Here is a 25,576-nt window from a genome sequence, read left to right on the forward strand (position 1 = left end):
GAGCTGATAAGAAAAAATGATATTTAGTGCTATAATATCTGGTTTTGCCTGTTATAGGCTACAGAGGAGGGTGGTATGTAGATTATAAAGTGAGAAAAGGCATCTTGATAGAAAAGGGAGATCACCAGCTTAAGGTATGTGGATTTAAGGTATGTGCCACTTCTCATACTCCCAAGAGTCTCCTCCTTCGTCAAGAATTAGGTTATTTTTGAGGTCTGAAACTGCTGCCTGTGCTAACATGAGTAGCTATATCTTGGAGAATGTCTTCTCTGGAACTAGAAGTTGAATTTCTTCTGTATTGGACCATTATGTCCCTTGGTTTATTATATAGGAGAGATTTGCCTCATTAGAACACTGTGACTCAGACAGCACAGTATCAAACTGAGTATCTGTCACAGCCAAGGCTATAGTTAATTAGTTGGAACCTTTGTATTTAGCATATTTCTGAGTGTGAAGAAGAAAGTAGGAGAAATCTCCCTTAGATCCTTAGACAGGTCTTTGTGGTCGATGTATGTAGGGGGGCATGTGTGTGTGTGTAGATGTATATGTAGATGTATACATGCAGGCACATGTAAGTATATGGTATACTTATATATGCATTAATTTATTAGTTTTCTGTTATGAAATCAACTAATCTGGCAACAAAATGTTGACTGGAGTAAATGACAATGATATGTATTTTTTATCTTCGTCATGTTTGTTCTTTGTAACACCGATGGTCATAATATACTTGAATAGTTAAGATTTTACAGAATGTGTAAATGAATACACTTCTGAGTGAAAGTTTTGAAAACCTTAAGGTTTAAAAGAGAGGAAAGGATTTATAAGTACACACAACAATTATCATGTTTTCCTCTCAATTAGAATAATAAACTTATTAAACTTGACATACTAAAAGGACACTATTGCAAATTATGTAGACCTGGTGTTAGATGCAGTACCATCTACGAACCATAATTATGTACTTATGCTACTGATTATCATTAGTCTAAAGCTACTTGGAAATTAAGGTTAACATTATGAATCTGTATTTTTAATTTAAAAACTGCATAAATGAGTAAGGTGCTTAAGTTCTGCAAACTACAGCAACAAATGTTTACAGATTAATCACAGTTCTCAGCAGGTTGTTTCGGAAATTGCTTAGGCCAAGACAGAAAATTTTTATGTAGGCTGGGCTTAAATCTGATTTTTTTTTCTGAAATTTTGCTTAAAAAATTGTATTCCTATACGGTCTATGAATGTTCACTGCACTGTACAGTTACAACGTAGCAAAAAATTTTCAATTTGCAAACATGTTTAATTATATGGCTGTGTTGTTTGCTGATACATTCTTATATGAAATACTTGTTTGGCAAAGCTATGTATTGCAAAATGGTTTCAAACATTAAGTTGCCAGTGAAGATATACATTAAGTTTCATCTATACTGCAGGCTATACTTCTCTAAGGACTTGTAATCATTGGTGTACCTCTTTTAATGATTCTGAACATCACACATGTGCACACGTGTGCATGCACAAAGCAAATATATTTAGAGTAGGTAAAGGGATGGGCATTAGCCTAGAGAAATCAAATAGCTTTCTGATTTCACTTTTATTTAATGAAATCATGGTATCATTTACCAGATTTTCAGAAATGCTCTCACATATGGGTTCTCTTTTGGTTTTTTTGCATTGAATGTATTTCAATTCCCTCCCCCCCTTCCGCTCTTTTTATATGTACATAAGCTTTGTCAGTTCTCCTGTATCAGATCTGTCCTTTGGACTCCATTCTTCTGCAGTAATTCTGAGATAAGTTTTATGACAGTTTGTACAGTGGTACCAATCAAAGCCTGCACTTTGGAATTTGTTTCATTTTTTTACAGTCTGTGTGAATATACTGAAAAAACATCGTCCTCGTTCGCAAAATTGTATCATTCTTTATTAATATTGATTTGTCATTTGAATCGCTGCTAACAAAATTCAAGCTCTGTTTAGGAGCATTGAATTCAATGAGATATCTGTAAATTCTTTAAATAGGACTAAAATAAATGTATTTTCACCCCTAATTACCATGTGGAATCATAGTAATGGAGAGAGAAGAAATTCCTGAAGATCTTTGATAGATGTAATTATTAAACTCAGGAGTTTTTTTTTGGTTGTTGATGTCGTGTGCACCTAAAAGGAACCAACTTTAGGTCACAATGTTGAATTAAGCATGTAAGTCTGCCCTCTGGAAAAATGACACATAAAGTGAATAAGTTATGCCATATCATATGAAATTGTGTCATTTGAAAAATCTTTGAGACAGGATAATGTGGAATCATGCAAAACATACTTGTACTTTAATTAGCCCTGCATAGGGAACCATCACACACAGAAACAGTTTCAGTTTGGATATAAGTGTTTTCATTAGCCAATAAAGTATTTCATTGGAGCTGAAAGTTGAATGGGGACTGTATTTGAGTACAGCTTTAAAAATCTGAAATTTGGACAATATCTATTTCTGATTCTTAACTTAGTAGTGTGAAACTCATCAACAGAAATGCTAAAAATGAAGTAGAACTAGGAGGATACAATGCAACCCAGAATTTTACATGTCATAGCTCAAATGCAATTCTTCTGCATTCTATTCTATAACAAAGAATGAGAGTATAATATGATCCCACATTCACGCTTCCTTCTAAAGTAACGTTGTTTTCTGTCTTTTTCTCCCTCTTATTTCTTTGTTCTGTTTTTTCTTCTTTTGAACTTCCTGTCTCAGTCTCCTGTCAGCCCTGGCTATGAGGTATGTACTGAATTTACTCCCTATCATACTATCAGCAACATTCTCTTTTAGGATTATCAGTATGAATGTGGAAAAATGCAGGAATTAAATCAGAATAGTAAAGTTCAGATTCCAAAGTGAGGATCATAATCCTTCTACTAAACATTAAAATTAACAACATTAAAATATTTCAAAACAGAAGTGACTTCTTCACTTCTTAGGCATGACGGAGGTCATTGGTTAGGTTGAAGCCCTATTTTATACTGGTAGTAACACATGGGAAGAAAATTTGAACATGACTTTTGAACTTGACTTGGGAATTTGCTGCAGTAATGTAGAAAATAAAGATTTTATTTTTAAGCTGAACAAACCTGATCTTCAAGTGCTCACCAGTACTAAACTTCTAATACCATACTACTATTGCGGTAGCTCTTTTTTTCAGGCTACAGTTGCATTTAAAAAACCCCAAACAGTCTGGCATTCTGTATTTCTGTGGAAATAAACATGAACAGTCTACAAATAAGTTACAGCTCTATACAAAAAGAGTATCAAGTCTAAATGAGAAAACAATGCTATTTTTTTTTAGTGGATACTTCATGTCAAAGGTTGTTCTCTTTGATTTTCAGTATGGATTTTCTAAAGCAGTTTGATTTGTCTTTAATGTTTCAAGTTTTTGAAACTAAGAAATGTTGGCATCTTTCCCTTGCAGCATGTATTTGAAGTGCAGCTGGAAAAGAACAGGCTTTGCAAATGTTTTCCATTTTGGAAATACTACATAGCTAAACTGAGGAATACTTTGTTATGCTGAAGTGAAGTTTTTCATGGCCAAACATCTATCTCTTTGAAAGAAATAACTTTATTTCATAGAATCATAGAATGGTTTGGGTTGGAAGGGACCTTAAAGATTGTGTTGTTCCAACTCACCTACCATGATCAGGACCACCTTTCAATAGACCAGTTGCTCAAAGCCCCATTGAAAACTTCCAGGGATGAGGTTTTTGTGTCTTCCTAAAACACATACATTGTTATTGTAGTATGCCCCAGAATTCCAGTTCCACAGGATACCCGTAAACAATACAAACAGGTAGATATAAAACAGGGGTTTTGTAATATCTATGATAATTTTATTCTGAGTATGTGCTGTCTGAAAAGTGATGAATCTACCAATCTCTCTGATGGTGGATTACCCTAAATTAGCAGCAACTAAAGGCAGTAATGAAAAAAAAAGCAAAAAAGGTATTTGGAGGAAAAACAAAATTGTGTTTCTTTTGTCAAAAGAAAATATGTTAACCATCTATGTTTTTACTTCAAAATACATTTTTGTAACACAATAGAATTTTATTTCTATTTTTTTTAACTATATGTTTCCATTATTTTGGTAAGGTTTTTTCGTTCTTTTAAAAGCAATGAATGTTGATATATTAAGGTCATTTTATGGACACATCAGAAGTGATTTCTCAGAAAAAGTCTAGCTGAGCTTTGCATTTAAAATAGGAATGGGGCTTAGGTAAGTGGAATGTTATGTATTATCTTTGCTTTTTGATGAAGAATCAAGAATTATAATTATTATTTGCTAAATAATTAAAAATGTAAATAGTTTTAGTTAAAAAGAGTATTTATGTATCACTGACAATACAAAGCACCAGGTTTCTTGCCTCTGTAGATTGGTTATAAGCAGAGCTGGCTTGAGGCTTTTTAGCTACATAGAGAAGAGTCATTCTGCAGAACTAGCACAGTAGACTCTAGGAGGGAATTGTCTTGAGTTGTAGGTGGCTATTTTCTCTTTCTTCCCTTGCACCCAGCACTTAATGCAGATGCCCTTTTCTCTTACCCCACTGAAATAAGGAGTCGTTTCCAGTGACTCAGAACTACCCACTCTAAGAAGCCTTTTCTTCCCACTCTCCTACAGAAGACAGTGTCTCCTTTTCCCAGTGCCGGTCCCTGTAGAGCCTTGTATGCCTCCCCAAATCACTGAACTGGAAAAAAAGGGCCCTTGAGGGAAGGGTTAAAGAAGTGCTGGGGTACTGCAGCTGAGAGCATCTTCATGCCTCAAACCACTTGTAAATAGTTAAAGTCCTTTTCTGATGGCAAAAGTAGAGTTCATTAGACCAAAGATCCTCAGAGGCAAAATTATATTTTTTCTTGAAGGCACTCGAGTTAACTATGAATTAATACCACTCATAGTTATGTTTTATTCTGTCACCCTCAAGTTATTCTCCCATGCTCCAGTGATGTACACTGTACAGTCCTCTCTGCCTTAATGAGAACTTGTTTTCAGCGTATTCGTATATTTAATAAAAACCCATATGCTGTTTTGGGTAGTGCTCCTGGAATTTGCTCCAAAATCTAGATTTCATTTAAAAATAATAGAAGGTAAAATAGAGGCTGTGAGTAAACCAATCCTACGTAATGTTCACGTAGATTTAGTGCCAGATCCACCAGGTGAATCTTGGGTCATGCACTGAACAGAACTGAGAATCAGGAACTCAGTGAATCGGACACTGAAAGTTAAATATTGAAATAGGAATTTAAATTAATTCCAAAGTATTTTATGCTTTTTTTTTTTTAGTTTTCTCGCTTTTCTACAATTGTTTAAAATATTGAAACTTACTGAAAATCAAAACCAGATCAACAAAACATATTTAAAATGTAGTTCCCTTTTTTCCTGAAGCATTGCATGTCTATGATATTCAGAGTTCAACTGAACCCTGAATTAAATGACTTCAGGATACAGAAAGTAAATTTGGAATGGCTTACTTTAGGCTTTGCCATAAAATAACAGTAGTCCTGGTACTATCTGCCATGCACTAAATGCTGTAGGACTGAATTTCTTGTGACTAATTCAAACTACATTGGCACTTTTCTGATCTAATTTGCACCAGTATTATTGTTTCAGAGGTTCAGTACAACTAGATAAGATATAAAACATGATCAAGCCAATAATTTCAAGTTACAAGATGTATATTTAGAAAAGCATTAAAAATTGCATCAATCATGCACCTCATATTTTTTAAATATCTAGGAAGATTGGTAAACCACTTAAGATGTACATATTCTGCAATTTCATATGTGCTGTGTCTACTGATGTTTTTGAATACTACTTGTTAGTGATCCCATTGAGAGTTTTTATGGGTATTTCACTCTTCAGCTTAGAAGAGGAGAGGATTTTTGTCCTCAGGTAGTTGCCACTTGTTCTTAAATCACCTATTTTGTTTTTGGGAAAGACATACAGTAATAATAGTTGTCAGTTTATGTTCCTTCATCTAAGTCACGACGGCTTAAACTGGAGACTTGTAGATACTCTGAGACTATAACAATAGGAATTCTTTAGGAGTGTGTAGTACATCTAAGGAAACATACACTCAGAGCTAAGTTCTTGTAATTTCTCTGTGCTAGTGAAAGGGTTTGCACATACTGAAAGTACCAAAAACGGGCAAACACTGCAGCACACATTTTACTTCCCTATAGTATCTCTGAGGCATCGTTCATGTTTGTTCCGGGTCTTGCGAATTGGTTCAAGATCACTAAATTGGTACAAGATCACACTATTTGTGTTTTGAGGAATAGTGGCAATCAATGCAGGTTTTTTATCTCCATTATTATCACCTGGACATGTTCAGTGGTGTTTTCTTTTCTAATATATAATCTTGTTTTTCTGGATTGGAAACAGCTATTGGAGGACACAACTGCCCCCAGACTTACTGCCCCCAGACTTACTTTTTAGACAAGCCTCTCCAAGCAGATTTGTCTAGACCTCCTCTGTCCAACGCCAGAACTTTCCAAACCACTGTCTGTAGCTAAGCCCAAAGACCTGCTGATTATCCCTAAATTGGTAAGGATGGTATTTAAACAGTGTCAGCTGGGATGCATTTATACAGACATCGGGGCGGGGGGAAGGGGGGGGGGAAAGAGGATGGAGGAGGAGGAAAAAGGCAATATTTGCATATGATAGGATGAATCAGAATTGTGCAAAGATTGCCTGAAGGGTGTTGTATTGAATCATTGTATTGTCTCATTTGGCTGTGGTACAAAGGTATACCTCTGTATCATCATGTGTATAATTTTTTCCCTTTCTTATTAGCTTGTAGCAAATAGGCACAATCAAGCTGCTGAGTCTGGCTTCTGCTGTGGGCATTCTGATAGTGCAAGATACTTGCATGAAAATAATTTTATAATTACATATATACATATATGTAATATATATATGTACAATATACTTAAAATTATGAAGTACATGATAGAAGATCAAACTAAACCTTACAGTTTTGAAAAAAATTGTGTCTCTAAGATGCTGGAAAAAAGCTTTGTGCTATGTGAGTCCTACTATGCCTGCTGGTACTAGCAAATCCTTTGTCGAGAAAGGGCTTTTGTTTTGGGAGTTCCCTGATTCTGGCAAGTCAGCATAGTCACACAGTGACTGCTGCAACCGAGTAATCTTCTCTTGCTACTTTCCAAAATAAGGCAGGTTACAGACAGAGCATTCAAACCACTGTCTGCTGGTATTGATGTCTGAGTGGAAGTGCAGCGTACATAATAATTTCCATCTGTGGATAGTTTAATATTAACAGCTTCTACTGAAGGCAGTTCTTTCATGTGTTTACATGTGTGAAAGTGAAATGTTTTTCAGACCATAGCTATCTAACTGTGGTGCTTGTCGGATTAAATCATACACTTGACTTAAAGAGAAGAGTGCAAGAAGCCTCTAAAGACAACACAGTTGATTGCAGTCTAAGTGTGGTATTTCAGTATATTTAACTGAAGATTTGTTTCCTTGAATTCACTTAATTACAGTCACATAGTTTAATTTGCCAAAGAAAGTCAACATTTGCATTGCATTAAAAACATAGAGTTCCTGTGGTAACATAGATATCTAGCACCTCATTTGCCAGTAGTTTCCTGTGAAGAAATTGTGTATGAACATATTAAGGCTTTATCCTCTGCCTTTAATATAGGAAGGAAATGCATGTTTCAACAAGTCTGCTTCAACACTGAAAATGAAACTTCATGCAAACAGTTATTGCTGTTTGTTTGGTTTTTTTTAAATATATGTCACTTTTCTCAGTCATTCAAGTAAATAAAAAACCCTAGCTGATGATAACTTGTTCTTTTGTTAAGGCAAATATTTTAAAGTTGTAGGAATACCTGTGTTCTTTCTGATTGAATATCTCAATGTAAAACGCAGGAATAATGTTGCAATAGTTTTTAGATACTGAGCCTGTAAAAGGTTAGCACTTCTTTGTGAATAGTTTTGAAAAATGATATATTTAGGAGAGTATAGGTTGTGTAGCCTGTTCTATTCTGAGTGAAGGTTACTGACTTAAATGTGTTTCTGCAAGCGTGATTGTCAAAATGGAAGTAGTTGCTTTCCTACTCTTGTAGAACATGAAGCTTTTTGGTAAAGTTTTGTCAGAATCCCTGGGACATTTTTAGTGGGACTGTCAATATCTTTTAAAATAAGTCAGGCAAACAGCAGTCTCTTTTATGTTTTAGACTAACCCATGCAGATGAATTGCAGAGTTGGTCCTTGTCTTTGTTCCCAAGAGGCCAACTCTGTGTCCAAGCAGTCAGCTTTTATTGCTTCCCACTAGTCTGTTCAGCATCTGCATTAAGTTTCTTTGATTTCTGTGCCTGGGAGGAACAGATGTGATACTAGAAGACAGTCAGACTCATCCAGGTAATAAGAACAGCTGAATTCATTTGAGGGGAGTCGGTATTTATTTCAGTTTCTTAATTGTGTTTTGCAATGAATTTGGACAAGGTAGAAAAGGTCTGCTCAGCTATTTTTACCCTTAGGAGACTGTCTTCTTCCTGCCATGACAGGGTTCTGTACAATGATTTTATGCTTCTGGCTAATGTGGTCAAATTGTTGTGTCCTCTAATAGCTTTCAACAAAGCTCACAGAACTCACATGGGTAGCTTCAGTATATTCAAAAAATTCAAAGACATTGAACAAGAAGGAGGGGCAAGGCATCAGCTAAATAAGAGTCATGAGGAATGCCCTATGTGTGGAAAAAGCTCGGCACCTCTTCCTTCTTGCAATTAAAAAAACAAAACTTTTTTTTTTCAAAATAAGTGTCAGCAAACTGGATTCTATTAGATATTCTCGCATAATTTAATTGAAGTATCTGGATATGATCAGTGTCCTTGGCTTGATTGGACAGTTAAGTATCTGCACATGTTTCTTGCTGTTTGTTGTCACTTGGAAAATCATACTCTGAGCTGCTAAAGTATAGATTACCTTGCTGGGATGATTGTTCTAAAGGACTATTTAGTATTTGGAGCCATGCAGGCTGTTAGTTTCCATGGTGTAATCTGGTTAAGCAATCATTTCCTGGGAACTTTCCAGACTTGCTGAGTCAGTAGTCTGGCTGACTACCAGGAAAAACTCATCTTTCTAACAAACCAGGCACACCAGCTGAAGAGGAAGGTGCTTTTTGGAAGAGATTCTTGCTTTTGCAGTGAAAATAAGATAGTTCCTGATTTTCTTTGCCTTCAGGAACTTTAAATTGTGGCATCTGTCTGATGCTGGGAGTGATGGAAGTTAGAGTTGAGGGATATTGACAGGAGTTTTGGAGGATATGAGAGGAGAAGCTCATCTGACAAGGGGAGGAGGTATGCCTCCTAATCAGCCAGTAGTCAGAGGGATGTGGAAGATGCTCAAACTGCTGCCACCATGAATTCTCTGTCACCAGCCTTCCTTTCTCTGCTACCTCTGAGCAGGAGCAGAGGGGCACATTGTCTCTGGCTGGAAGGGGTAGGGAGTGGAGTCAGTTTTATCAGGCCTGGGCATGCAGGAGTGAGACCAGATCCATGAATGCTGTTTCTCCTAGCATGGAAGAAGGTGAAATTTAGCTTTACCTCTTGGCCTGAAGGCACTGTAAATTAAGAATTGCTGGTGTGTTACATGGTGTGCTATGCTGCTGGTGTGTGGCAGCCCAGCACTTGCAGAATGTCAAAGAAAAACTGAAATACTTTTTTCTGTAAATTGGACTGGAAATAGAAAAAGCCAACAGATACTGCCTATAAAGAATTTATTGGAATGAGTTTAGGCCTACCAGTGAAGGTGGTGAAATTGTTTTGTTTATTTGTTATTGAGCTTGTTATTGTTAACATAAATATAAGCAGCAGTTTGAATATTAAAGTCGTGTTAAAATGTTAGTGGGAACCAGTCTTAAAGACTGACATCCTACAGTAGGTCTTCTAGTGTTTTATGTTTTGTTTATTATCCATTACTGCTTGAGCTCTAAAGAACACTTATAAATTACTAGCCAAAACTTAGTTAATTGCCTGTTCTCTAGCATGACTCAGCAGCCATGTGAAATGAGACTTGAAGTAAATATTTCAGAAATTAAAACTGTGTATTGACCAATATAAATTAAAAAAAAAATATTAACAGGACAAAAGCTTTAACAATGGTAATTCAATATTTGATCAGGGTTGGTGGTATGATGAATTACTGTTTCAGAGTTATCTCAGAAAGGGTCAACTCCATGTAGAGCATCTAGAATTCACTTTTTGTCCAACCTGACGTTTTCGCAGAAGCATATACTAGCACATTAAAACCGAAAAACTTGCCATCGAACTCAAAAAGCAAAAAGCATAGCAAATTTGTCTCACACTTATACTGTACCACATCTGAGATTTGATCAGACATCTAGGTCAGAACCAAAGCTGTAGTGAAGACTATCTCCCTCTGTTAACCATATAACTGCCCAAGATTAGTCTTAGTATATTTCAGCAACCCTAGCAAGTTACTAAAACCTGCAAGGCATTTGGTGAGGAAAATTGGGCCAAACCAACCTTCTAAAATTCTTTAAGCACAAAGTCACCTAGATATTAAGTATTTTGGACTTTGCTTTTAGCTGTATTAAGTTGCCAAAATAATTTTTGATTTAGCAATAATTTGGAAAATGAAGGCAAAGATTAATCATAGAAAATAGATTTAATTTAGATTATATGTTAGGATTCTAAGAGATATCATAGCATTAGGAGATACTTGGATCACTTGTACTGCAGACAAAAGTAAGATTGTCAAGAATGCTAAACTGAAATATTATTTTGTTACAGTGACATAACGAAAGCTAGCAATTGAACTCTTTCCCTTAGAAATACTTACTCTTTTTCAGTTAAAATACATTTTAAGAGACCAGTGTCATTACATTTGAAAGTCCACCAATGTCCACATTCAAGAGGAAGATAGCGAACTGTGACTAATGCCTTGCAGGTAGTGATTAGAATTAAGGCAAACCATTAAAGAATTGTTTTATTCAAAAGGAAAATACTTTCATTAAAATGTAGTATGCCACATGTAAAACTTCTTGTTGTGAGCACTGAAGAGCAGACAGACAAGGTATCTGACCATAGGGTAAGGTTGAGACTGTAGATTGTAAGCCACTGAACTAAGACTATGATGTAGTTATCAGTCTGGCCAAAGCTGTTCCTGTTCTACACAGGCATAAGACTGAGAGGACCACATTGCTATTTCTCGCTCCACTTGTGAGTTTTGCCGTGTCCACAAATACTAAGGGGTATAATTTCCAGGTGACTTACAGTAGTTGAGCAGTGCAGTTTGTGCAGTATATATGTGGCTAATTCTTCTGTCCTGATGGTCTTTTGTCCTTCCTTTTACAGTCCTGTTCATATTGATTTCATAAGACTTAATACAATCTGTGGTGGAAATATTAGGCGAACTTTATTGCTAGCTAACAAATATTGAATAAATTTAATCTTAAATTGAGACTAGTTTGTTGTTTATGTTTTTTTATATGCATAAGTGCTTTGGAGAGCGAAGATCTGAACTTCAGGAAGTAAACACATAATATCAGAGTATGTACTCATACTTTTTCCACTATTATTTGTGATAAAGAAAAGGCAGATGCTTTCTTATAGTTGTTTCAATCTAATTTCTTTTTGGTGACCATATGTACCTGGCTCATATAATGTATTTTACATATTTTTCCTTGATTTGAAAGGATTGCATTTTTACAATGCATCTATATGCTTCTTTGGAGAGACAGTTCTACAGTATAAGCAAAAGAATTTATCTTCACAGCAAGAAATCTATCTGATTTTTTTTTTTCCCCGTGGCACATACACTGTGAAGGCAAAGGCTGGAACTCCTTAGATTCTTCTGTCATCAAAATGACTTGTAAATTCATCTTTACTCCACGATTCTCAGAAGCATACAAAAATGTATTTCTATATTTGGTTGACCAGAGAATAGTAACCAATCAACCTTCTCAGTTGTAACATTATTTGTTTGAAACTAAACAGTTTTTCATGTTAGGTTTGTCTTAAGTTTCAGCTGCTATAGTTTTTGAACAGTGCAGGCTCATCGTGAATGACTTGTTTTCTAGCCTTCAGTTATCAGATTATTTGCAGATGATGGTCAGACGATGTCAAGTTTTAAATGATCAAGTTGCATCGTGTCACTTTTTTCCTCCTTTTCATGTTAATTGTTGGTGTAGTTTGGTTGTTTCTCAAGGGCAAGTATTAGGAGAAAGCAGTTTTCTGGATGAGTTGTTTTCTGGGGTAATTACCATTTGTACATCTAAATGAACTTAGTAGAGAAAATAAGGTAACTCTTTTCTTCCAGGAATAATTCTTTGGATTCCATACCTTACTGAGTGTCTCACTTCATACATATTTATATATATATGCATTTAAATACCTATTGTGATCAATTGTGCATTATCTAAATGTGGCAAGGTTAGTGATAGCAAATATTATAAATAAAGGGGATAGAAAATATTAATCTTTTTTTCTATAAAAAACCTGCATACACATAGAATAAGGTAATAATTTTCTTAATGTTTATACAAAAAATACAGCCTTTCAAAGTTGCATTTGATGTAAAACAGAAAACAACACAGGTAAAAATGGCTTGTGTTTTTATCAGAATACAAAATGCTTTTCTGAGAAATTTTTGTTGAGTATTTTCATTTTGATTAAAAAACATTTATTCTTTGAATAAAAACCTGTTTCAGTCACAATGTGAAACAAATGATAGTAGTTGGCAAAGCTGTTGTTCAGTACCATTCAAATTTTTCAGAAGGAGTCTGAGAGGGGTGTGATGCATGTTGTATTAGTGCTTAAAGGCACTGACATGACTTCTTACTACATAAGACTTAGCGTTCCTGAAGTGACTGACTATATGAATATGATATTCTTTTAGAAATGAATACAATTATTTTTATGTATTTCACAGCAAAAGACACCATCAGAATCATTCACTGGGCGAGAGAAGAGGTCAAATTCACAGTCTTACATTGGACGACCTATTCAGCTAGACAAGATTTTACTGTCTAAGGTTAAAGTGCCTCACACTTTTGTCATCCACTCTTACACACGTCCAACGGTTTGCCAGTACTGCAAGAAGCTTCTCAAAGGGCTTTTTAGACAGGGTTTGCAGTGCAAAGGTAAGTAAATGTCCTTTAGGAACATAAAAGCTAATCATAATGAAATTACTAAATTAGTGTTTGAGTAGTTACTATGTAGGCTTATTCATGATTTCCTCACTAAAGTGTCTAGGTGTAGGCACATGTACAATTACATTGGGTTAAGCTGGAGTCAAAATTACAGTTGTTGGTATTCTGCAGGAGCTGGCTGCATGGTTGTTCATTCTTACCCTTTGGTGTATCTGCAGTAGCTTACATTTTTCATTCAGGTGTAGATTATCTTGTATTTGCCTCTAGGTGAGCCTGTGCTAACAGCTTAGTAGTTAACACAAAGGACTATGTTCTTATGTTCATTGTTTTCAATCTAAAAAGTCTTATGTGTGAATTGAAGCATATGCTAGAGTCTCAGCAGTCCAAGGTTTTGGGGAAGTTGTAATGGAAATAAAATAAGATTGGCTATATGAGAATTTAAACTCACATTTTTTTCAGTGTGACTAATGTGCTCTGAGGTCTCCATGCTGTTGTACCTTAGTAGGTGCTGAACTGAGTCAGACCCTTTGGATTGTAGCCTAGATTGCTGGCTCACCTTAGCCAGCTAGAGTGCCTGTAAATACAAAGTATTGTTCATGCTATGGTGTTAGATAATGTTGGCTATTAGATCCTTAAAATTGCCTTTCTTTCAATAAAATAAATAATAATTATCATAAAATTAATCAGTATACTTAGTGTTGCTTCTTTGAACCCTGCAGAAATTCAAAGTTGCATTCATTTAATTTAAGGTGTGATTCTGATTCAGTTTAACTAAAGCAAAATCTCTATAAGGGCATCACCTGTTTTAATTAATTTTGAATCCTGGTGACCTAAGCAAATATTAACTTGATTTAAAAAAAAAATAATTGTAGTTTGGCACTACTGTACCTTGGTTGTTTTTTGGATCAGTCTTAAATAATTACAAGTATATAGACAACCTATTTTTTCCTTCCTGAGTCTTTTCCAGGTGTGTTAGTAAGTTACAGCTCTTAGTTTAAGTTTAAATGTGTTCATAAGCCAAAAGAAAACAGTTAACACGACATCTAATGAAGTGCTACTTACACATACGTAAGAAGAAGAGTGAAATAAAAATATCTGGAAAACAGGGAAGGGATTGAAGGAACCCTCAGGTGCAAGCTGTCTAGAAGTTTCTTTGAGATGTAAAGAACAAATATTTTCTCACTTAAAATTGTTGGCTGGGGTTCTCCTGTTTCAATTTTCAGTCACCAGTGTTTGATATGTAGTCAGTCTCATAAGCTGCAGCAGATACACTACTGCCCAATCTGCTTCTTTCACTGGAAAAGCAGCTCTGGCTTTGTAGCCAAGCACTTGGGTCTCCCCATCACTTCCCTAGATGTGTTGAGCACATGCTTTGGCTGCAGTAGTGCCTCCACCCAGCTATCCTTGGAAATGCTTTTTTTTCCCCCCGAGGGAAACATGTTTCTAGAATCTTCATCCTGTCCATTCCACTGACAGGCAGTGTGCAGCCAGGCTACTGCACTCTCTCTGGAGATGTAACTTGTATTAATGACATTATAGGGCTTGCCATCTCCAGGCTGGATAGCAGGAAAAAATATAATCGTGTCACAGAAAAATAATCTTACTGTGTCCATTGTTTACTTAACAGACTGCAGGTTCAACTGTCACAAACGCTGTGCTCCTAAAGTGCCAAATAACTGCCTGGGGGAAGTTGCCATTAATGGGGGTAAGTTGTCTTAACAGTTGTTCCTGTCATTGTTTAAACCATCAGCTAAATAAAAGAGAAATGTAAAACTGTGACCTGCCACAGAGGCGATGTCAGCAGCAAAAAACTGGGTTGAATGCAGATAGCCTGTTCAATGCAGAATGCCAGAGGAAAGCCAAAAGCCACACATGGGAGAAGTTGGCATTTACCTGTCAGATAGAAGCACAAAATTGTCTTTTAATCTAAGGAGGGGGGAAAAAAGTGGTTAAGGATAATCTTCCTGAGAAGGAAAAGCATACCTAGAAGAACTGGGAATGCCCTCCAGGAAAAAATTCCACCTCTCACTGTTGGCATAAAACTAATCATATCTGTTGCCAGAAATAAAGGCTTGACTATCTGCTGATTTTCCCATGCATGTGCTGTTGGTTTGGTGTTAAGTATAGGGGTGTATGGGTAGGCTCGACAGACGGTACTGGAGAAAAAAAAGGGTGGTTGTAGATGAGTTGTTGATTGCCTTGAAAATGTCACTTTTCTATGTGATAAGGGAAGGAGAAGTGTGGTGAAGTGTTCAGTTTCTAATGCATATTACTGTGTTAAGTTGTCAGCCTAAACTGCTTCTGAGATTAATAAGGTATTACCTTATGAGGCAAGTGATCTACTTTATTGAAGACATACCAAGAACTTCCAAAATTAGGAATGTTAATTAATATTTTTCATAGTATTTTTCATAGTAGTGTGACTGTATCACTACAAAGCTTTTATGTTTAATGGCAACATTGCTACAGATACTGAGTATCCCACTTGAAGTGTGATAAGGTGCATGATTTTCTGGAAAGTTGATGTACTCCTACTGCATGTCCTCTCTGATGCACCTCACACTGGACTCTTGGAGTCACTATTATTTTTTATTTTTTTAAATCTTTCACTATTATACCTCATTTAAACATTAACCATCCCACAACACAACTATTTCTTCAGGATTGCAAGTAATGAGGCTTATGGAAGTTTGCGGCTTGATTTTCAAATCCAAGAACTAAATATGCTAAAAAAAATATGTTAATTCCGTTGATAACAGTGTAGAGTTTCCCTGAGATTTGCAGTCAAAGTAACAAAGTCTGCTTATAAATGATAATTTTCTCCTGCATAAATGCGGTTTTAGAGAGGAATGGTTGATCTAAAGTGCTATGAGAAGACAGAAAGGAAGGTAAACTTTATTTCTGCACAGCTGGACTAAATTAACAAAATTTTCATTCGTTTCTGAATTACTCCTCCAAGTTCCCTCTTTCCACCTGAGGCAGCTTATTTCATGCCTCCAACACACCCTCTCTGCCCTCTTCCCACCTTTGCTTCACAAACAACATACTCCTTTTGTTTGGATTTAACCTCCTACACATGAACCTGATGCTGGGCTGATGAGAAGTGATAGTTTGAGGAAAGTTTGTGCACAGTCACTTGGGGTGAGAACACGTACTTTAGGCTTACTCCAAGTATACTCCTTGAAGCTCTCATTTATAGAATTTGGTTTTTATACACCAAATAATATCCATAGTATGTATCTGCAAGATTGTGTGTCCTAAATGACTGACACAGGGTTCTGGGGATTATCAAAGGCAGTTTCATCCTGTATCACATTTCTATTTTCACAGTAATTTGGTCCACATTATTTTCAAACTTAATAAATAAAAACAGTATCTGTCACTGTCCATCTGCTGTGTGATAAATCTTCCCCAAAATAGTAAGTGAAGGAAGAACTGAAGCAATAAAATTCCAAGTATGGTGCCATTAGTAAACACATTATATACTAAATATAGGGAGTTATTTAACTCATTGTATGTTTATTAAAAATAGAGTTTTTAAAAGTGTTGTAGGAATAGCAAAGAGAGAACCTTGCACTGAATGACTGAATGACTGGTTCTGCTAGTGATGAAATATAATGTGTCTCTTAATCACACATCAGTAATTTATATCCAAATATCTTAAGACCACTGCATATGGAAACAAACCTTCCAGCTGTGCACTTCCAGTTTCAGTGAAATGCCATCAATTCCAAAGATTTTGCTGTCAACTAATTCAATGCGCTTTTTACTTATTGCCTACATTGACTGTCAAGAACCTTCCTCTACTCAATTAGGCAAAAGTTTCTAGGGGAGACTATTTGATGCGTTCCATGTGATTTTAACCTTACTTCAAATTTCTGAAACACCACAACGTCACAGAAAAACTAATGCTGTCTTTACTCTCTGACTGGACTGATGATTTTGGCTTGTTAGATCACAGCCTGTGTAGGAACAGGTGGAGTTTCAACAAAATGGCTTTTTTGTTTCGAGGGTTTTTTGGGGGGACGTTTGTTTGGTTCTTTGTAATATAAATCCTTCAGTAAATAGGTTTTTTTTCTGTTCCTTTTTGTATTCCAGATACAAAGCAGCAATGCTTTGATTTTGATGCTTATTTAATATTTCTTTTCTAAAGGCAGGGAGTGTTATTTCAGTAGTATTGATTACTGAGCCATTTTGTGTAGGCTTCACAGAAAACTCTGGTGCAAAGGAACATATAGTTCATATAAGTAGTTGTCTTGGGAGTTATTTCAGTAGTTCGCTGTCATATCATCATATTACAAAATTTTTAATTTTGAAATACTTCTAGCATCATTTTGCAGCTGGAGCCTGTCAACAACCATCAAGCCAGTACACAACATTTAAGCTGCATAGAAAATCTGCCAGAAGATCTTGGAAATAAAGCTCATGAATATTGAATCTTCAGTAGAAGTCCATGGATAAGAAATTCTGCTTTGACTTTAGCATTTTTTATTAAAAAGTTGTATTTCTGAAAAAAATTTTGCTTTAATGCTTTTTCAATTTTCTGTAGTGATTTTCTGAATGACTGGTTAAACACCACATTTCATCAGTACACAGGGTGGTGAGTAGAGATAGATGCAGGCAATAGAGTTCCAAAGAGAACCTGAGTTTTTCAGATGCTTAAAATACGCCAGGACATTGTGATCAGAGTATTGTATGTTTTCAGATAATAACTTGAGAAATTATATTGCAGATCTTCTTAGTCCTGGGGCTGAGTCTGATGTGGTCATGGAAGAAGGGAGTGATGACAATGACAGTGAAAGAAACAGTGGTTTTATAGATGACATGGAAGAATCTATGGCTCATGATTCAGAGATGTCCATGACGGGATGCCATAGTGACAACGGGGAAATGCAAGATGCTGATCTGGATCACGATGAATCTAACAGGATGATCAGGTGAGCTGGGGAGTGAGTGTACCTTCCATCTTCTTTTGTGTTTATTTGTAAGTATTATGTCTAGGGATCAAGCGGGAATCTACATGGGCTTGGAGAGTACTGGTGATATGTGGTGGTTCTGAAATTTCAGTGAGATTGCTTCACTGATTACATGCATTAGTAATTTAAGAGAAACTTGGAAATTATTGTCATAGTGAAGTAGCACTTGAAAACTGATGGACAAATAGTTGTTACAGGTCTGTTCTCATGTGAAAATGATGTGAAACCATTTGTGCGTGAATGATAGTAAATTATTTATTCATTTATTTTTTTACTTATTTATTTTCCAAAGCATCTTTCCCCTGACTAATAGCACAGTGCCTGGTCATTTAAAGAAACCAAAAAAAAAGTTATGTAAGTGGCTGTGGTATATCAAATCTAGATGAATTGTTTGTTTGGATTTTTAGATGCCTTTAGAAAAAAGGAAAGTTTGACAAACTTGAAGAAGTAATTTGAAGCAAGTTACAAATTAGATTAGTGCTTTGAAATGATTTCTCAGGAGGGAAAATAGGAACCGAGTTGTGCAACGTTCCTCAGAAATGTCTGAATAGAAGAAAACATTATTCAGTTACTGGAACTGTCTGAATAGTAGGGAAAAAGTTGGGATTATTCATTGTCAGGGAATTTCATCTGAAATTTCAAGGGATCTATATCTTTAAGAATTAAAGAATATTTTTCTTTCACAGATCCATTTGACCTGAAATTTCCTCTTTTAGTTTGCTTACTGGGAGTCTCTTTCAGTAGCATGTTCTCCTTAATTCTCTGTTACTATCATACACCTGTTGCACTAATAGAAAGCAATCCATTTCAACAATATGCAGTTTTACTTCCTGCAGCGGTGAACTACTGTCATATTTATCTGCATAGACATGATTTGTACACATCTTGTAGTATTGGAATGTAAGCCTGTGCATATATCCCAAAACCAATGTCATAGAACATTTTAAACATCCAATTTAAATGGATGTCCATATTAAATGGACAGCATTGCAGGTTTTCAAAATAAAAATGCCCAGTTATACTAATAAAAATTCATAAGTAAGGAACATGTTTTACTATTTGAGGGACATTCCTGTATTTCCAGTAATACCTTCCCTCGGTTATTTCTAAGGGTAGTTTCCATATGCATGGATATTTTTAAGTGATCTATAAAAGACAAATAAAAAGGAAACCTTTTGTCAGTACAGACAAGAATAGTTAAACAGGAACTGCAGATAGTTTGATCATTTTTAGGCAAAAAAGAGATATTAACTGTATGCTACAGACTTAATGACACTTTAAGACAGCACACTTTTTGCATTTTGATGGGAAACTACCCATTCATAATACATTTCTTATTTCCAGGATGCATTACAGTGAAGCAGGGCCATCTGCAGACATCCACAGTCACAACAACTGTGGAAACTTAACATGTTATTCTTTTCCTGAGGAGTTTCAACCTTTTTTTGTTGGAGTTGTTGCACTGATAACTTTACTAGCAGGGCAGAATACATGAGCTCTTTGTGTGCTGTGTATTCACATACAACGCATCATCACTGTTTAAAGTTTTGCCAGAAATAACTAATCATTCATGTTTAGGATTGAAGTAGATTGAGTCCATATTCCACTACACAGAACCTGCTTTAGGAATTGTTAACTCTAACAGCAAGGAAGATGGGCTTTGTTGCATCTGGTTACTACCAGTTTTTGTCTGACAGTGCTGTCAGGCATACTGTCACGTTCCCCTGCCTCCCTGACTTACTGTGTGTCAGCTGAGTGAGGGAAAGTTGCACTGTGCATACCCCACAGGGCAAGGCGGTAGGGTTTCACTCTAAGTCTTTATGGGTAAAATGTGTTAGCTTAAACCTCTTTCTCTGAGAGGTTCCAGCAGATTCTCTGCTGTGCCCGGCCAGGGCATGTGCAGCTGGGCAGCTGACATGTTTTCTACTCTGTAAATTGCCATCACTCCATTATGTGTTTGAACCCAAGGAAGATCACAGGACAGTAATCTGATGGACAGTGTTTACTTAGATTATGAGAGATTCAAGATCAAGTACTGATCTGAATCATACATAGCACAGGCTTGAGCTATGGCTCCCATAGCCTAGCTGAGGCTCTAGTCTGAGCCCATTTTCTGAGCTCATCCTGAGGAATATTTTTGGAAGAGTGTGTGTAAGCCTTCATAAGGTCTCTGACATTCTCATGATGTGGCATTGCAATCTTTTTTCTTCATAATATTTCATTTTCATAATACTTGGAATGGCAAAGCAAAATAGTGTGCAGTCCTGGTCTGCTAGCAATTATAAAAATAAATGTGGATATTGTGTGTGTGTGTGTGTGTATATATTCTGTTTTAAAAGAGTTTTTTTCATTTTGTCCAAAGTTTTCTTCTTTTTAAAAGCCTTTAATGATTTATTCTTAAGCCCTTCAACCAGCAACAATATTCCATTAATGAGAATCGTACAGTCTGTGAAGCACACAAAAAGGAGAAGTAGCACAGTAATGAAGGAGGGTTGGATGGTTCACTATACAAGCAAGGACACACTGGTAAGATATGTTAAGACCTGTCTTACATGACAGCACAGAATCAAATTCTAACAATACTTTGTTAATTTGCAGTCACTCATGTGAGGCATTTTTTACACTTTCATGATTCCTAAGGTCCTGACTCTTGTCATAACTAAGGACTGGCACTGCTTATAAGAACAGGAGACAGTTAAAACATACAAAAAACATTTGAATATGTCTGTTGCATTATAGGAAGCCAAATGTAAAGGCATTCTGAAGGAAGTGAAACATAATGTTAACACATTAGGAGTTCTGTAAAGTAGCTTTTACCTTTCAGCTGCAGTCTCCCAGATACCTTACTGCTAGTTGACTTGAGACTTTTGTAAAGTAGATTTAGCATAGAAAAAAGTTATTTTCTTTCCAACTTGCTAAAACAGAAATAAAGCCTTTAGTATGTGACCTTCAAAAAGCAAACTGGGCTGTTACAAGTGATACAAAAAGAAATTTTAATTATTTTAGGAGCATACTGGTAGCAAATTGTGCTGAGTGTAATGCAGACATTTTGGATTTTTAAAACTTGTACAGTTTTAACAGAGCTATTACTGAAAGAAAAGAGCATGGCCCTATAAATCTTAAATTCAGTTATAAAGTCTTCATTAAAATCTTGTAATAGCAAATGAATCTTTATTGTTCACAATACACCTCTTCAAACTAAAGTGAAACAGTTTGGCAGTGGTGTTTTTGAGAAATGAACATTTCATTAATTTACTTGGAAAGTGCTAGAACTATTTTTCACTTGTTTTTCATTGCAGAGAAAGCGACACTACTGGAGGCTGGACAGCAAATGCATTACACTTTTTCAAAATGATACTGGAAGCAAATATTATAAAGTAAGGAATATTTTTCAAACTCTTTTTATACCAGAGGAATATAAGGACTGAATTGCTAAATTGATACTTACTAAAAGTAAACTAGTAGTATAACTTCTATCTGTGGGGTTTTTTTTATTATTTAGTCAGCATATATGTGTTTTGCTTTTCACAAGCAAGTCTCTGATCAGAAAGATGTCAGCTAGCAAGGACCTGTAACATACATGTGGAAATGGAAAGTTTTTATACAGGAAGTCAACAGGGTTTTATTTTCTAATGGAGTTCTGTTGATATCTTCATGATCTTGCTTTTTTTCTGGAGGAACCTCACTACTCTCTTTGATACATTCAATTAAATAATTGAAGTTCTGCTTGGTCTTGGAAAGAAACCTTTAGTATTTTACCATCAACAGTCCTCTGTGTCCCAGTTTCAGGTTACAAGAGCCTTTTTGTTTCTGGAAGAAGCATGTGGTAAAAAGTAATGACTAATATCATCAATTACTTAAATAAAGTTCATGCTTTAGTTTTATATGTTGATAATCTATACACAGGAAGTAAAATATTTTCTTCATTTTAGGAAATCCCATTGTCTGAAATTTTGTCTCTGGAACCTGCAAAAACTTTCACTTTGCTGCCTCAAGGGGCCAATCCTCATTGTTTTGAAATAAGCACAGCAAATATAGTCTATTATGTTGGAGAAAACATAGAAAACCTCTCAAGTGTTCCGCTGAATAACAGTGTTATCAGCAGTGGTATTGGCATTGACGTGGCACGAATGTGGGAGATGGCAATACAGCATGCCCTGATGCCTGTCATCCCTAAAGGGGCATCAACTGGGTCAGGACCCAGCCTGCACAGTAAGTTTATTCATTTCCTCCATTTCAGATAAGTAAAGTTACATCACAAATGACATTGCTCAGTCTTCTGCACACATTGAAAGGAGGTATTGCACAGTTAGTAAAGGCTATCCTGTCATGGCTTATTACTTGTCTGCATATTTTTTTAAACACCACAGTTTCTCATCCGTGTCTTTTTGGTTTATAGTAGGACATCTGTATTAATACAAGGTCCGGATTTGTTAGTGAGCAAATAGTTATGATATTAGTAAGGCATCTCATCCAAATTTGTATTGCTGATATGAGAAACAGCCTCCTTGTGCAGAGGGATTAAGTTTTCTGAGCTCCAGTTTGGAATTGATAGATTTTCTCCCCAACTGTAATTTTTATTTCTAACTATCTGCAGAAGCAGCTCTTCACCCTTTAGGTCACTGCAGCATAGATGACATGGTCCCTTTCATCACATTTGGCTGTACAACTGCCTGAAATATTGTCCCATGCTGAGATGAAAAGAGCTCTAGTGTGAAGAAAGCTATTCTAAACACAAGGCATGTGTGATATCCAGGAACAAAAGGACTGAGTATACCATTGCCTCCAATTTACATACCTTTGTGTAATTCTGTAGCAAAGTTGACAGTTTATGTAAACCAAACATGAAACTTGTTTAAATCTAGCTTGAGTACTGATAATAAAGTAGCACAGAGCAAACAATTCCTCACTACTAGGCATGTGCTGCTGTGGCTGCTCTGTTACTTCTACTCAGCCTAGTCAGTGTAAAGTGAATTTGGATATGTCTACACAATTTGGACTAGATCTTTTGTTGCAACATACACCCGCTTTAGCACTTGACATCTGGATGCTATTAGTGCAGCATAAAATGCTAATGAGACCACAAACCCTTCAGAAACCAAGTAATACGACAGCCTGTGGCTTTGCATCTCCAGGCACAACAGCTCACGTATCAGACAAGATCAGCAAATGTCCTTTGCTTTCTCTACTGGGATCTTGCATAAAATAGTGTCAAATTCTGTATGTCATTTCCATCAGACTAGTTGCCTAGTGACCCTGGTTTGAGCACAGCATAGCTAAACAAATCTGGGCTGGGCATGACAGCTGAAATGCTGGGCTGGGCATGACAGCTGTCTTCTCTTCCTCTTGGGAAGTTTGAAAAATGTTTTTGTAAGTTAGTAGTTATTTTTGGGTTATATGTGCAAAAATTAAGGTTGTCTGAGACCTTTAGAACAATTTCCTGTAGAGAGTGAGAATGATAACAACCTTCTGTCTTTCGCTCAAAGTAAGACTTGGCTATGTCTTTGTCCATGCTTTTTTTCATGTAAACAAAGCAGTACATACATTTGAAAACAAATTGTCAATGATAAAAAGCCTCTAGGTAACTGAAACATTCCATTCCAAAAACAGTCTTCCTAAGGAAAGGGAATAAACCACATGAAGCAGAAGTTACTCATGTTACTGCAACGGGATTAGTGCTCATGGGTAGTAGCAAGTGCCTTTGGTGTGTAAAAAAGGATTTATAGTAGGGGACACTGGTTTTGATAAGGCTGAAATCTTTACTAAGAAAATGAAAGTCCACATGAACAGAAATCTAGGTTGAAATAGGAGACAGAAGTGGCAATGCTCCAAAGAAGCATTCTTTCCTCCCCAAAGTGTTGTCTGTGTAGTACAGTTAGCAGTAGGTATATTCTCAGCTTTTACTGAACCCCTCAGAAGGTTTGCAGTTCTAAATGCTTATGACAACATCCTAAGATCTGAATTGGTAGAGGTTCGATCTGCTGTTTGTTTTATTAAAGCACAAGTGCAAGACTTTGTTTCCATTATATGTTTTGATAATGTCTGTTAAGCCAGTTGAAATGTGTATTATTTGTAACAGTATGCAGTCTAATTTGAATGTGTATTTGCCTTCATCAGAATAGCATCAAGTACATTGTAGATGACTCTGTAAATAAAAATTATAATTAAATCGCCTAAATAAAACCAGTTTACTCTAGTTGCAGTTGTTACTTGACTGAGGTACAAAGCCTCAAAATAAAATGGAAAAAAGCGATAAGGAGCTTATAAATGGGAATGATGAGAATCCAGTATTAAAAAATTAATAATGAAATGTATAATTCTGTTTTTTCCATACACCGCAAAACTGTTGTTCGAGTCATGTGTTTGTGGGCTGGTGTAATTTTATATTAGCTGGTAGATGAACAAGCTGACCTAATTGGTACAATTTCTAGAGCTGTCAGTAGATATTGATGTAATGTGAATGTCATTTTCTATTACTACATGTTCGAACTAAAAGCACAGCAATCTAAAGTATATTTTGCTTTCTTCCCCAGGGGATATATCCATCAGTATTTCTGTGTCAAACTGCCAAGTTCAAGAAAATGTGGTGAGTGTTCTCTGGATGCTAGTGCTAGACATGCTATGATTAAGCTGGCAAAGTCATTGATCTGTTTTGCAAAGAGGAATGTTAGAGGAGTTCCTATCAGCCATTTCTCAGTTATTTTGTAGAAATTTAACAATTAGCTTTGCTAACTTTTGACAAAAATCATCTTCATGACACCTTTTCTTGAGATGCAAGAATTATGTATGGGTAATTTCACTGAACAGAGACTTTAACTCTGGATCTTTGCAGGATGTTAATTAGCAAGTGGAAAAGTGAGGTATAGAAATTATTTTCATGGAATTTGTCAACTGAACTTCATAAAGCTGACCGCAAGCCCTGATAAGTATACCATTTTCTGTCATCTTTGAGAGATCAGATATTCTCTGTGGTATGAAGATGAAACTCTATCCAAAGGAAGAGTTGCATGTGTTGTTACAAAATGTGTTGTTACACAAAGAACTCTTCATTTCTTTTATGCGAGGACAGTTAGACACAGGACATGCGGTCAAGGTAAACAGTCACACTACTTATGTTTTGTCTCATGGGCAGAGCTAAAAAACAGATACTCCCTGCAGCCAAGTAAAGCTTTGGGACAGCTCTGGTAGTTGTCACAAAATTGCCTTCGAGGGATGTGTCCATTTGTTTCCTAAGAAGAAGTAAGACAGCCTTTATCTTCAACTCCTAGGCATTCTTCTACTGTTTATTGTATATGCTGCTGGTTAAATATCAGGAAAATAACACTGAGCTGCAAGATTTGATGTTTGAGTGTCCCAGATGAATCTGCTAACAGCTTATGCTTTAGCCTGTGTTAAGGCACTAAGAAACAGTGAGACATGAGACTCCCTGT

At 36.1% G+C, this 25,576-nt stretch overlaps 1 protein-coding gene across 5 annotated transcripts in view; it reads left to right on the forward strand.

The window, feature by feature from the left end:
- The window catches only part of PRKD1 (protein kinase D1), a 123,368-nt gene that overhangs the window by 81,184 nt on the left and 16,608 nt on the right, over positions 1-25,576 (forward strand). For 4 of the 5 annotated variants that reach the window (XM_017820493.1, XM_017820491.1, XM_017820494.1 and 1 more), the window contains 8 exons: positions 2,741-2,764; positions 12,951-13,161; positions 14,798-14,875; positions 17,903-18,107; positions 20,549-20,672; positions 21,446-21,523; positions 22,079-22,358; positions 24,680-24,732. In XM_017820493.1, the coding sequence (XP_017675982.1) occupies positions 2,741-2,764; positions 12,951-13,161; positions 14,798-14,875; positions 17,903-18,107; positions 20,549-20,672; positions 21,446-21,523; positions 22,079-22,358; positions 24,680-24,732 (1,053 nt within the window). The remainder of the gene's footprint in view (positions 1-2,740; positions 2,765-12,950; positions 13,162-14,797; positions 14,876-17,902; positions 18,108-20,548; positions 20,673-21,445; positions 21,524-22,078; positions 22,359-24,679; positions 24,733-25,576) is intronic. The other variant, XM_017820492.1, reaches the window with a different exon arrangement.

The sequence above is a fragment of the Lepidothrix coronata genome, unplaced genomic scaffold, assembly GCF_001604755.1.
Source record: "Lepidothrix coronata isolate B3197 unplaced genomic scaffold, Lepidothrix_coronata-1.0 Scaffold83, whole genome shotgun sequence".
In the NCBI taxonomy this organism is placed as follows: Eukaryota; Metazoa; Chordata; class Aves; order Passeriformes; family Pipridae; genus Lepidothrix; species Lepidothrix coronata.